Source organism: Cavia porcellus, unplaced genomic scaffold (assembly GCF_034190915.1).
Source record: "Cavia porcellus strain 051 isolate PalLab524CR breed Dunkin Hartley unplaced genomic scaffold, mCavPor4.1 scaffold_5, whole genome shotgun sequence".
NCBI classification, from domain to species: Eukaryota; Metazoa; Chordata; class Mammalia; order Rodentia; family Caviidae; genus Cavia; species Cavia porcellus.
In genome coordinates this window covers 29,060,592-29,075,031 of record NW_026947488.1, presented here as the reverse complement: position 1 = coordinate 29,075,031, position 14,440 = coordinate 29,060,592, and the positions used below count along the sequence as shown (strand labels likewise).

The window sequence follows — 14,440 nt, the reverse complement described above, 5'->3', positions numbered from 1 at the left end:
ACATTCAAAGGGAGAGGATGTGTAATGCACACTGAGACATCTATTCACATCATACGTGTCAAGCAGATAAGACTACAAATGTAAAGTGTAGAGTCTGGGATTGGGGAAGGTAAATGGGACCTCTGAGGATGCTGTTTGAGATGGGATGGCCAATGAAGGCTTCTCTGAGGAGGTGACATGGGAAAGAGACCTGGGTAAAGTAGGGCGTAAGCCATACGGACATGTGTGAATCCCACAGAGGTAACAGTGAAGATGAAGGCCCTGAGGGTACAGAAGGGCTTGCTGTCAAGCCCCCTGTTGCTGGAACTGAGTGAGGAGGACAGAAGGAGGTAAAGAGGCCAGTGATTTTTTGACAAGACCCATGGAAAAACGTGTTGGTGACACTGGAGTTTCCTGACAAAGTGAGCCTTTTACTGTGAAGAGGATGGGATGAGTGGAATACTGCACAGTTTGCTCCTATGAATTGCAGTGGAGAATGATGTACTGTGAGCCTGGCTGAAAGACAGTGACCCAGTGCTCACCTGTAATCCCAGCACTCGGCGGGCTGAGGCAGGAGGATCACTGTGAGTTCAAGACCAGCCTGGGCTACAAAGTGAACTCAAGGCCAGCCTGAATTGCATAGTGAGGCCCTGTCTCAAAAAGACAAAAAACAACAACAACAAAAAAACCCCCGAGTGATCTAGATGTCAGAATGTGTGGCTCCCATGTGAAAGTCTTCCATTTTATGCAGATATTAATTGACCCATTGTGTGATTATTTCTGCAAATACAGTCATTGCATTGCAGTGTTTTGGGGACAGGAATCTGTTTTCCTTGAAATGATTGCTTGCCATCAGATATCCAAGTCTGAAGTTTCTCAGGTTTTCTGTTTACTTTTAAGGTCTCCCTATATTGCCCAGGTGCCTCAAAGTCCCAGACTCAAAGCAATCCTCCTACCTCAGCTTCCCAAGGTGCTGGGACTCATGCATATGCCAACATATCTGGCTGTTCGGAACATTTGGGGAGCCACATTTATAAGGGCCTCAGGTTCCCGGAATGGGAGGTGATACTGGGTCAGGAGAAGCACATGTGAGGGCAGTATGATTTAATCAGCTCTGAGGAGAAGTTCATTTCTTTCCTCCATGCTAACTGTGACCTCTCTTCTTCCAAGCAGATTTGCCTGCCATGGTCTGTGCTACTACTTTCTCTCACATGTCAAACAAGCGCCTTTTATGTCCCGGGTGTTGCGCCAATCAACTTCCACCAAAACGACCCTGTAGAAATCAAGGTAAGTCTGGTCCTGGATCACTGGGGTCTCCGGGCTGAGCTATTCACGTCTGTCCTGTGGTTGCGGAGGACACAGACCAATTCCAGTTACCCTTGGAACAGGAGGACTCACTGCATGCTTCATGGCTAAGAGTGTCTTCAGAAGTCTGCAGTCCAGGAACTCTGCTTACCTCTTCATTTCTGTTGCTGTGCCACGGGTACCTGCTGCATCTGTGTGTCTCTCTGTCTCTTTCTGTCTCTCAGGTGAATGTCCTACCCTTATCTCTTCCTACAATTACGTCTCACTCAGCTTGCCTCTGTGGTTTGTTTGTTGCTGTTGTTTGGGTTTTTTTTTTAATTTTGTGCCTCCTTCTTCATTTATTCCTTCCTCCTATTACCAGCTTTCTCTGTATAATGCAGAACATGTTCATATGGTTCATATATTGTAAGCATCTCTCTTCCTTGGCAGTCAGGCTTATAACTTGCAGGAATGTTAATTAAAGGAACGTTTACTAAGGGTTGTTTACATGCCAAGCATTAGGCCTGATGTAACCCCACAAGAATCCTCTGAGGCAAACTATATTCTACAGATATTTGTACATTTTACAGATACAGGAACAGAGACCCAGGAAAGTGAACCAACTTGCCCAAGGTCACATGCTGAGGAAGACACCGTGGGTTTAAACCTTGTTTTTTATTTTTATTTTTTAAACCTCTTTTTTAATGGCTATACAATATTTAATTGAATACATTATTCAGTATTGATCAAGCTTTTATTGGTTTTTGTTTTTCCACTCTTCTCATATACTTAATGAGAACCTATACTGTATCATGCTAAGGCACAGAGAGTATACACGGTGACCCTTACCCTTATGAAGCTTAAAGTTTAGCTTCTAGTGGGAAGAGATACTTGTAGGGTTGTTTGTTTGTTTGCTACTGGGGATTGAACGCAGGGCCTCACACATGCTAGGCAAGTGCAGTGCCACTGAGCTGCATCTCCAGCCCATTTTTATTTTGAGACAAAGTCCCTTTAATTTTCCCAGGCTGACAAATTTGCAATCCTCCTGCTTCGGCTTTCCAAAGAGGTGGGTTTTTAAAGGTGTGCCACCATGCCTTTCTTTGTTGTAATTTTGTTTGTTGTTTGGTTTGGTTTGAAACAAGATCTTGCTATGCAGTTCAGGCTGGCCTTGAACTCACCATGTAGCCCAGGGTCAACTCAAACTCACAGTGACCCTCCCACCTCAGCCTCCTGAGTGCTGAGATTATAAGCATGTGCCACCATGCCCAGTACTTGGCTGAAATTTTAAACTAAATCTTTAATGCAGTATAACATTAATAAAAAGTAAAAGAATCCAGAATTTTGGAAAGTACATGGTATGCTATAGTCATGTCTGCTACAATTACATTGGATAATGTTACCAGTTGTTCTACAGATACTTGGGCACCTGGGAGTATTCTTGGAACAACGGTATTGGTTTCTGTTCAATTGAGGAATAACAGCCTCTCCTTCCACCAGGCTGTGAAGCTCACCAGCTCCCGAACTCAGTTACCTTATGAATACTACTCATTGCCCTTCTGCCAGCCCAGAAAAATAACCTACAAGGCAGAAAATCTGGGTAAGTTCTTGTCTCACATTACTTCAGCTTGTACCATAGGGGAATCCAGTGTGATTTTCCTAATGTTGATACCCTTGTCCAGCCTTTGCTATTATACTAGACACTTGTGTATAACTTATGTGCCTGTTAACTTATTTCATCCTTACAGTGGCCATGGTAGAGTGGTTGCTGTTTATTTTTCCATTTTGCAAATCAAATGTTTTGCCTTTGGTTGTGTTATTAGCTAATGGCTAAACTGGGCTCTGAAACTATGTGATCATTCTTCAGAGTTAGAGCCCTTGGCTTCTGTTCAGACTGGCTCTCTCCTGATTTCTTGATATCCCCTTTTCTCTGATAGCTTCTGCCACTTTCTATGCCTTTAATTGAAAGTGCTAGTGACTATCTGTACCGTAAAGAAATGTCACCATACTTGCTACGCTGCATAAGACCTGCCTCAAGTCACATGTGAAACACCCATGTGTTGTCTGGCACAGCAGAGCCATAAACAGTGGCCATTTTATTCTAGTTTAAATAATTTTCCATATGGCAAAATTTCAAGCTGAAAGGAAGAGAGGCATCCAGTCAGACAAGTGTTACTGCTTCTTCCCTTCTGGCTTACGTTAAGTCCTACATAAAAGAGTGTGGACAGATGGAAAGATGGTCTCCCTGACCTCATGGACCTCATAAGACTTTACTCCTCTTTTATGCTAAGAAAGAAGAGAACTGATTCTTGATCAGGCCACTGAAATGGCTACTTTCTCTGCTCAGAGGTCCCATGGCTCAAATGTTTCTACAACCCCTACCTGACAAGTATCCCTACTGCCAGCTACTGGGGATCTCCCATACCAACTAGGGCAGGCCTTGGAACCAGTTTAAATGAGAACAGGCATCACTGCCTTTCCTTGATAGCCCCTGTGCATGAGCCAAGCCCTATTGTGGGCATTAGTGTGATTTACCTTATTTAATTCTCACAACACCTGGGAAGTAGATTCTTTTGCTGTCTCATTACTGTAGAGAAGGGAAGTGTGGCACAAGGCAGTGATGTTACTTGCCCCAAGTCACTCACCTAGAAAGTGGCAGGACCCTGGGAACTCTGGCTCTGGGTCCATGCCATGGGCACCACACTCCATACGCTGTCCTCCTTTCTCTTTTGGTAGCTCTGCAGGCTAAGCACCGTGGCCCTCATTTCATAGTTGGAGGAATTAGTGAGTAACTAATAGGAGGAGAAGTAGAGATTTTTAACTCAAGTTGTTTAAGGTAAGGCAGATTTTTTACTGAAGCCTTTTTGATGTCCTGGCAGCCTTCTCCAGAAGAGTTAGTCCTGCCTGTTGGCTCCAGTCAGTCTCCTTCAGCTTGTCCCAGTTTCACATCTTCACAACACAGTGAAAGCGTATTTGGGCTTAGTTGACATTCCTTAGCTGCTCAGTGTCTGTTAGCATGACATCTGTAACTGGGTGTTTTTTTTTTTGGTTTTTTTTTTTGTCTTTTTCTTTTTTATTGGTACATGGGATTGAACTCACGACCACACATTTGCAAAGCAGGCGCTTGTGTCACTGAGCTAAATCCCCAGCCCCTAGCATGACATCTGGCAGCAGTTACTCTGAGGCCCAGAAGGGGTATGCCACTTTGTCATGTAAAAAGATATTTTGGCTAAAAACCTCAAGTGCTGCATTTTGCCTCACTTCCTCCCTGCCTGAATTACAATTTGAAAACACAAAGATAAATAAGGAACAGTGTCTATCCTCAGAGAGCTCATGGTCAGCCAGGGATGATGGTACATGCCTGTCTGTAATCCCAGCACTCTGGGAGGCTGAGACAGGAGGATTGCAAATTGGAGCCCAAACTGGACTACGTAGTGACTTAGCAAGACCCTATCTCAAAAACTAAAAAAAGAGCTGGAGCAGTAGCTTAGTGCAAGGGCCCTGGGTTCAATCCACAGTAGCACCAAAAAATGCGCTCATAGATGGAAGAGACAAATGCATAAATATTTCAGTGCATACTACAAAGTTATGTCACTCGTGCCAGGAATGGTGGCACATGCCTGTAATCCCAGCACTCAGGAGGCTGAGGCAAGAGGATTGCTGTTTGAGACCAGTCTGGGCTACATAGTAAGTTCAAGACCAACCTGAAATACATAGCAAGACCTTATCTTAAAAAAGCAGGTTATAAGTACCCTATTCACCAGGGAGGAAATTGAGGCTTTGTGGCATGAACTTGCCAAGACTGCTAAGCTAGTAAGTGGCAGAGGCAACTGTAATACCAGGTAGCATGGAGTTCATACCTGTCGCTCTTCATTATTTTAGAAGGAAATCAGGAGGCCAGAAAGGTCTTCCAAGAGAGGATGAGGGGAAGCTGAGCTTGAAGCTAGAAGCACAGGACAGGGAATGACACTCCAGGCAAAGGAAACCATTTCAGGCCCAGAGGTTTGGAAGGATGTAGTTCATTTGAGCTTTAAAGAGCTGGTGGTGCTAGAGCACAAAGGAAGAAGGAAGGGTGACAGGACAGCTGAGCAAGCTGGGCACAAACAGTTGGGACAGAAAATGGACTGCCAGGCTGAGGAACTGCTGAAATCCATGGATGTCTGTTTTGTCCTTTTATCTGATGTCTTGTGACTACTGAGCTCAGCTACCTCAGGGCTGAAGCTCTGAGCTCAATCTGTCTCTCTTACGGCAGGAGAGGTGCTGAGAGGGGACCGGATTGTCAACACCCCTTTCCAGGTTCTCATGAACAGTGAGAAGAAGTGTGAAGTTCTGTGCAGCCAGTCCAGTAAGCCAGTGACCCTGACAGTGGAACAGAGCAAGCTCGTGGTCGAGCGCATCACAGAAGACTACTATGTTCACCTGTAAGTTGTCCACTGCTCCATGCTGGCCTCATGTTCACCTTGGGGAGGATACTGGTGGAAGAGGCTGTTCAGAGGGACTGATCAGGGCCTTGGGTTTCCAGCATTGCTGACAACCTGCCTGTGGCCACCCGCCTGGAGCTGTACTCCAACCGTGACAGTGACGACAAAAAAAAGGAAAAAGATGTGCAGTTTGAACATGGCTACCGGCTTGGCTTCACAGATGTCAACAAGGTGAATTTCTCTAGTGTGCTCAAAGGGCTGGGGAGCTACACATCTCAAGTCCCAAGCACCTAGGACCACAGACAAGGGGGAAAATTAAGCTCTGGACTTGTAACACAGAAAAGATGCAGTTCTGCCAAGGGCGTGGTCCCTCAGGTATGCATACTTTGGGCAGCCTCGAAGATGCTACAAGAAGTTGAAGGCCCAGTTACTAAAATACTAGGTTCCATTTTTATACTATTCAAACAAGGTAAATCTTGAACTTCATCAGCGTGCAGGAAAGAAGACCACATAGTGATGAAGAGCCTGCAGACTCTCTGGTTTGAATGGTGCCCGCTGCACTTACTAGCTGCCTGAGAGGCCTTGAGCCTGTATGTCCATATATGTAATGGATGTGATAATGATGTCTGCTCTCTGGGATGGTTTTGCAGAGTAAATCAGACAAACCTGTGTGAGCATTTCACAGCACAGCCCTAGGAATAAGCTGATATCATGATGATTGTAGCCATGCTCTCTTTCCATATATCATTTTCTAAGCAGAACACATACTACTTAGGGAATGAAGGAGAAAAATCTTTCTTTAATTCACAGTCCCTGTCCTCAATAGGCTTGTGTCCTAAGTGGAGAGAATGAGCAGAGTAAGGCCCTGCTTATGTTTTAAATCTCAGTTGCCCACTCCTAGCTGTCAATGCCAAGGGAGTTCAGAAGGAGCACATTGTGCATTAACGGTGTCATGAAGGACAGCCTTGGAAAGGCTTTAGGCTTGAGCTGAGTGGAAATGGGGTGGCATCCTCTTTGGAGGGCATGCCATGAACAGAGATGCAGGATAAGGACTCTCCATGGGGCAGGAGGAGCTGGGGATAAGGGGACCTAATGTGTTTTAGAAGACAGTAAGGGCCAGCTGTTTTAGAATCGGATGATAGAAGGCTTTAAATGCCAAGCTAAGAAACTTGAACGTGTATCCAGTAAGCCCCAGGCAGCTCTGGAGAGTTATTGAGTGTGGTATGAGACCGATTGTTTTGGGAGGTTGGTACAACCAGTCATGCTGCAAAGGGAAAGGGCCTAATGTCTTGGGTGTTCTCCCTGAATGACTTTGCAGTTGTTTCCTGACTGCTAGCTGTTTTGTCCTTACTGTTGCTTCATTTCAGTTCTACTTGCACAATCACCTCTCATTCATCCTTTACTACCACCGGGAAGATATGGAAGAGGACCAGGAACATACATACCGTGTCGTCCGCTTCGAGGTGATTCCCCAGAGCATCAGGCTGGAGGGTGAGTGGGGAGGTCTGACCAGAGGGGCAGGGCTGGATGGGCCTGGTCTTCCATTCAGGATCTTCTCATACTTCTCCCCAAACTGGCTGATAGGTTCAAGTGTGGCATCTGGGCCCAGCCATAGGGGGATCACTATATTCTCAATAAAGAAATTGGGAAGCAAGAGACACCTGCCATCTCCTGTGTCATGGACTAGGCACTTTACGGATGAGGAGCCAGAAGTTCAGAGAGATTAGTGACTTGGCCAAGACCAAACAGCAAGTTAGGGCTTTATTGAACCTCTTTGTAAAAAGCAGCCAGCTCTCCCTGGGTGGGAAAACAAGGGACACGGGGCAGGCAGACCTCGCGGGCAGCAGGTATCTTCTTCCAGTGCCGATGTGCAAATGGCTGCACAGACGGAACTGCCCAGGGTCAACAGTTGAGTGGGAGTTTGAGAGCCCAGCTAGTGCTCATAGACCTGGCCTGCATCATCTCTCCTCGCTACCCTCACCCGCCACAGGGTGTTCTTCAGTTAAGCCACAGGCCCAGCCTTTGTACACAGTGGTGATTTTGTGGCTTTTTCAGAAATCTGTGGAACATTGCTTTCAAGCAAAATCATACCTTCATAAAACATAGATGTCATATTTAAAAGCACTGCGCTGCCTCTCCTTCTGTGAGTGCTGTGAGCAGCATATGTTTATGTGTGTGACCATTTCTAGATCTCTGCTTTTGTGATGGCTGACAGATTCAAGTCCCTGTCTACTTTTCTCACCATTTAATCTCCAGAACCCAGTGCAGTACCTGCCACATAGTTTGGTGCTTGTTGTATGTTTGCTGGCTGAAGAATGGGCTGGATGGTAGAGGGAACAAATGAGTAAATGGCAAAGCACCTGCATGATTAATTACTAATGTGTTGGAGACCACCTGTGTGAATGAGCAAATACCCAGAATGACCCTGGGTGAATGAGTGAGTTCATGTTAAGGTCGAGCACAGGAGATAGATTGCCATGAAGGAGATCTAAACTCAGATTTTTGTCCCCCCCCTTCTCCACGTGTACACCTGTCTGCAGTCCTGAAGGCTCTTTGGAAGGTCAGGACTCCAGGGAATATAATTTCAAAAACCATTCTTCCCTACTGTGCCCCCGACCTCTACTCAAGAGACCAGGACCCAGCAATAGGCACCCTCAAAGGCACTAACAGAGCAGCCTTGGGTAGTGGCACTGAACACAGGGGGACACACTGAGTCTCTGTTTCTCGCAGACCTCAAAGCAGATGAGAAGAGTTCGTGTACCCTGCCTGAGGGTACCAACTCCTCACCTCAAGAAATTGACCCCACCAAGGAGAATCAGCTATACTTCACCTACTCTGTGCACTGGGAGGTGAGAAGCGGTGTGAGCTGACAGGTGGGCTGGGGGGATCTGATAAGGGCCAGGGTTTGAGAGCAGGAGGCCTGACTCTGAAGAGCTTCCTCCTGTCCCACCAGGAAAGTGACATCAAATGGGCCTCCCGCTGGGACACTTACCTGACCATGAGTGATGTGCAGATCCATTGGTTCTCTATCATTAACTCCGTCGTGGTAGTCTTCTTTCTGTCAGGTAAGAGCTCTGTGGGTTGAAGGGTAGAGAGGCCAGGGATGTGGTGTTGAGGAACTGAGATATCCAATCACCTACAGGGATTTCTAGGGTGTTCTCAGGGCCAGATACCAGAACCCCATTGCAGGCATCAGGTGGCAGACGTGGACAAGATTTGGTGTCTGCCCTGTGAACTTCACTAGAGAAGCATGAATACCACATGTTTGTTGATTCATTCAACACTTCATTATTGCTTTTCTTGGTGGTAGTGGCAGTATTAGGGATAGCTAGGCCAGGGCTCTATCACTAAGCTGCACCCAACCCTGTTGTAGATCATTCTGGGCCAGATGCTAGGGATATGGTACACCAACCCAGTGTTTGACCTCTGCGCCCAGAGTCTGTAAACTAGTGATGAGAGGGAAATGAAATGCAAGTAGTAGCATAGTTCCTGGTGGTGACAAGTTCTGGGAAGCAGATAAATGGAGTGACCAGGTAGAAAGAAAAGATGAAGGACTTTAGGGAAGACCTCCGAATGAGGAGGAAAGACCATCATTGAGAGAGCCAGGGAAGGACTGTTGCAACAAGGGTTTCAGCCCAGCAGTGAGGCAAGCTTGACAGGAAGCTGGATGGCAAGAGGGTGGTAGACAGGTGGAGTGACACTGGTGGTTCCAGTGCCATGACAAGCAAAGATAGTGAGTGGTAGATATTGTTCAGTAAACATTTACCAAGGGCCCAGCTGCTGTCCTAAACACTTCCTGGACGTCTCAGTCCCCTCCAAGAGCTAAGAGCTCTTGGCACATGCTTAGGAGGCAGTCAGGGCAGAGAAAGAAAGTAGTAAAGGTCTGAGGTAAGAGGTGAGGCTGTGAACTTAGAAGTAAATGCAGTAAACCAGCTGGAAGGGCCAAGCTGTGGAGAGCTGGGATGCTTTCCTTTTAACAAAAACCTGTGTTCTGTGACTGTCCCCTTCCACTCCCAGCAGCCTTTCCTTTCTGCACACATCTCCTCAGTTGGCTGCAGTGGGGTTCTGTCCAGGAGAGAAGTTAGATAACTGTATGGCCAGGTCCTACTGGAGAAGGAACAGAACACAGTGGAGTCTTGGCTCACAGCTCTTCCTTTCCACCCTGTGTATTTCAGGCATCCTGAGCATGATTATCATTCGGACCCTCCGGAAGGACATTGCCAACTACAACAAGGAGGATGACATTGTACGAGGTCTTGGCTAGGGCGGGATGGACTGGGAGAGGGAGGTTGTCTAGCAGACCTCTCTGTGTGTGTGTGTGTGTGTGTGTGTGTGTGTGTGTGTGTGTGTGTGTTCATTCCTAACTTCAAAAATACTGAAAAGAAGAAAAACTTTAATCACCCAGAGAGATAAAGGTGGCATTTCTAGTCTCAAGTGCAAATTAATAGAAATTGCAGAAAAAAAACTTAATATGTCAGATGAATGAAACAAAAAAACAAAGTGGAAAAACAATATTTGTAACAAACTTAAAACTAATACAGTTAAAAGAATTTATATAAAATTTCTTTTAAAGAAACAAAAGCCTAAAATTACTAATGTAATGATGAACAGGAAAGAAAAAAAAAATTTTTTTTTTTTACATTTCTTGAGAAAGGGCCTCACTATATAATCCAGGCTAGTCTTGAACTCATTATGTAGCCCAGGCTTACTTCGAACTTGTGGCAATCCCCCTGCTTCAGCCTCTAGAGTGCTGGGATTACAGGCATGCACCACCACACCCAGCGTAAATAGAAAATTTACAATAAGAAACTACATACGACAGTGTGCATCTGAAAAAATATTTTTATCTCAGATTACCTCCTAAAATGCAGTCATTTGAACTATCAAATATACTTTTTTTTAAATAGTACTAACTGTTGGCAAAGTTAACATGAAATAAACACTTTCCTAAATCCCCCCCTGGAAGGTTAAATTGGCAGTTTTCTGAAAAGCAATTTGGAGTGCATCTCAAGGACTGTAAAGTAGGCAGCTTTCTTTGGCACAGTAATTCTAGGTTTTTCTGAAAGAAAGAATCAGAAATCCAAAAACTGGGTCTTAGATATATTTATCCCAGCTTCAAAGTAAAATTTCAATCCCAGCTTTGAAATAAAATTATTATATCAAAGTATATTTATTGACATTAAGGAAACATTGACAAACATCATCTGAAAACTTCTAAGTACACAATATGATCCACATTTTATTATTTAAAACACATACATAGGCACATAAACATACCTAAAGGACCAGAAAGGAAATAAGATAGTGGTTTCATTATTTTATGTTAATGTATAAAAATTACTTAAGTATAGCTAATTATCTTTTTTCATTTTTATATTTTTAAATTCTTCTACATGAAACATTTATATTTTTATTCATTTAAGCTTCATGACATATACCAAAGTTTTTAAGCTTTTTTATGCAAATAAATACATATTTCTTTAATAATCAGAAAATAAATAGCTTGTCTGTCTCACCTCTCTAGAACTACTAAGTCAGGGCTGGGGATTTAGCTCAGCGGCATCAGTGCCTGCCTTGCAAGTGTGTGGTTGTGAGTTCAATCCCCAGTACTGATTTAAAAAAAAAGAACTACTAAGTCAACATTGATATGTTTACATGAGTTTTCCTCATACTAGGATCGTAGGATTGGGGAGACTCCTTTTGCACAGCTACAAGTGTGTTTGTGGCCTCCAATGTGGCACTCCTATGTCATGCAGAGCTGGGTGATACCTAGGGGAGGCTCAGCCTGGGTCGGATGACCTGTGCCCTTGAGGATAGTCCCTGCAGGAGCTGTCCCCATCCTCACAAATTTTTCTCATTCTCTGGCCCTTTGCTGCAGGAAGACACAATGGAGGAATCTGGGTGGAAGCTGGTACATGGTGACGTCTTCAGGCCGCCCCAGTATCCCATGATCCTCAGTTCCCTGCTGGGCTCAGGCATTCAGCTCTTCTGCATGATCCTCATCGTCATCTGTGAGTGGCCCAATTGGCTGGTGCAGGGGCCTAGAGGAATGTGCCTGTCTGATCATGACACACGGCTAGCTCTCCATGTACTGTGAGAGAAGAGGAAGGGCTTTCCTCTCTGGAGAAGGGCCAAACACTTTCCACCAAGCAGATGTATCAGCTTCTTGGGGCCAAACAGCTGCCTGTCCCAGCAGCAGCCCTAGACCCTGGGAATACTGATCCTCCTTGCAGCTTTTCTGCTCCATTCACAGAGGCCAGCATGTCCCCTGTCCAGAGGCCACACAGCATTGTGAGCTTGGCTGCCTTTTGTAGTCGGGTTAAATGACTGACCCAAAGTCAGTTCCAGGCTTAGTCCTAGACTTGGTCTTTTTTTTTTTTTTTTAACACAAAGTGAAAAACACTAATATATAGTAGTTATGGACAACTCTAGAATCAGTCAGCCTAAACTTGTATTTTAACTTCACGTCTCTAAGCTTTATGACTCTGGGCAAATGACTTAACGTTTCTGAGCCTGTTCCCTTGTCTAAGAAATAGAGAAACCAGTGTCCACTTTGCAGAGTTGAGAAGATAGGTTCAGTGTCTTATGGACTGGAAACTGCAGTTGAGATTCACTTTGTCTAGCCCAGTAGCTGTCAGAACCCTCTGAACTCCACCTAAGACATAGTCTTTCCCTATAAAGGGGAATGGACTATGTTACTGAGAAGGCAGAGGACAAGGGACCCTCTTCTAGCTCCTTCTGCCCAGGGTGCTGCCGGCCTGCTCACGTGGGATCTGGAGCCTGGTGATCACCAGCCTGACTGTCTCCCCTGTCCCCACAGTCGTGGCCATGCTTGGGATGCTGTCGCCCTCCAGCCGGGGAGCTCTGATGACAACAGCCTGTTTTCTCTTCATGTTCATGGGGTAGGTGTGTGAGAGCAGGCTCCCAGGGGCTGTCGTACTACACCTCGTGTCCCACTAACAGGCCCCTGCAGTGTGGACTCCTGCCCTTTCCCACAGGGTGTTTGGTGGATTTTCTGCTGGCCGTCTGTACCGCACTCTAAAAGGCCATCGATGGAAGAAAGGAGCCTTCTGTGTAAGTGTCTTAAACCCCTTCCCAGCATTCAGTGAATCTGAAAAGCTTGCCAGACTTCCCAGAAGAAGTGTAGTCAGTCTCTCTGGAGGGTTTTCAGACTGGAGACTGAGCAGCACTGTGATGGAGCAAAAGGGCTTTGCACCCAGGTGTCGGCAGTTCTGGTCCTTACCCAGAGGTTCACATCAGGACGTCTCCAGGCCTTAGTTGGACCATCTGTAAAATGAGAGGTTTGAATTTGGATGGCTCACGCAAGAGATGGAATAGAGGATTTGCATAGAAGGAATGACAGGATTTTGGTCAACAAGGCAACAGGAGAACCCTTTTTCCCAATAGGCTAGTGAGAATGGCCTGCCAGGGCAGAAGAGGCCAGGCTTAGGTAACAGCCAGCCTGTCTTCTGGACTTGGTGCCTCTGTTGCTCTCCAGTGAGGATGACTTCTACCCTTCCCTCCTACTGGGAATGAGGAAAGATCTTGGCATCAGAAGACCATAGAAATGGAACCTTGGGGTCATCCCACCTCCCAGGGATCCCTGAGCCCCTTCTTGCAAAGTTTTTGTCCTATTCATATTATTGGATCTAACACAGTACATGTACCAGCAAGGCAGGTAAGGAATTCCCTGCTACTCAGCAGAGTGAGAGGACACAAAGGAAAGAAGGAAGTGATGTTTGAGCTGGTTTTTGAAGAAGAAAGTTTAGATGGAAGGAAGGAACTAGCAGAAGAGCCTCAGCTCCTGGTCCTGACAGCTGCCCATGTGCTAGTCCTGGCTCTATTCCTATCTGGTCTGATCATCATGGATAGCCCTCTGAGCCTGTTTTCCTGTCTCTCCAGTGGAGATGGTTGCATCTACCTCCCAGGATTGCATGGGTAGAAAGGGACTGATGTAGGGCCTGGTATTGCATTAGTGTCAGGAAGCTAATACCTGTATAAAAGCCCAGCAACAGGAAAATGCTATAGTACTTAGGTGGGACGGGCAGTGAGACTGAGGTGAACCTGGCAGCAGAGGGTGGGTACCAGGTTACAGAGGGTCCTAGTGATCATGGGCAGTACGTAGAAAGACTCAAGTGTAAATCTGGAGCTGAGGTTTCCTGTGTTTGAATACCAGCCCAGAAGGTTCTAACAAACTAGAATATACCACGGTAGGTCAGGAGTTAGGTTCTCAAGTCAGACTGCCTGGGTTGGTTTTTTTTTTTTTTTTTGTCTTTTTCCTTTTTATCAGTACCAGGGATCGAACTCATGACTGCCTGCTTGCAAGGTAGGCGCTTACGCTGCTGAGCTAAATCCCCAGCCCCTGCCTGGGGTTTTGGGTTTTTTTGGTACCGGGGATCGAACTCACAACCTAGCGCTTAGCAGGCAGGCACTTATGTCACTGAGCTAAATCCATGGCCCAGACTGCCTGGGTTTGAACCACTGCTCCACCCTTGGCAAACTACATGAAGATGTGGGGCAGGAGTGACACTTAATGTCTCTGGGCCTCAGTGTCCTTGTCTTTAAAAGGAATAATGTTAGTGTTTACTCCCTTCCAAACACATAGTGAGGATAAGGTGAGGTAAAGCATGCAGAGTCCAGCATTTGCCATTCCTAAGACTCATTAAAGCTTAGTTGTCATTCCAACTGCTTTGGGATGGGGTCCAGATATAAGGGTTTGTGAAGTTTTGTTATTCATGCATTCAGCAACTTTTTCTAGC

At 45.7% G+C, this 14,440-nt stretch overlaps 1 protein-coding gene across 2 annotated transcripts in view; it reads left to right on the top strand.

Moving 5' to 3' along the window:
• Window positions 1–14,440, top strand: part of Tm9sf4 (transmembrane 9 superfamily member 4) — a 42,505-nt gene that overhangs the window by 18,173 nt on the left and 9,892 nt on the right. For both annotated transcript variants that reach the window (XM_003476332.5, XM_063248539.1), the window contains exons 2-12: window positions 1,153–1,266; window positions 2,761–2,860; window positions 5,513–5,681; window positions 5,783–5,912; window positions 7,049–7,172; window positions 8,412–8,530; window positions 8,635–8,746; window positions 9,857–9,927; window positions 11,560–11,692; window positions 12,502–12,583; window positions 12,680–12,755. In XM_003476332.5, the coding sequence (XP_003476380.2) occupies window positions 1,153–1,266; window positions 2,761–2,860; window positions 5,513–5,681; window positions 5,783–5,912; window positions 7,049–7,172; window positions 8,412–8,530; window positions 8,635–8,746; window positions 9,857–9,927; window positions 11,560–11,692; window positions 12,502–12,583; window positions 12,680–12,755 (1,230 nt within the window). The remainder of the gene's footprint in view (window positions 1–1,152; window positions 1,267–2,760; window positions 2,861–5,512; window positions 5,682–5,782; window positions 5,913–7,048; window positions 7,173–8,411; window positions 8,531–8,634; window positions 8,747–9,856; window positions 9,928–11,559; window positions 11,693–12,501; window positions 12,584–12,679; window positions 12,756–14,440) is intronic.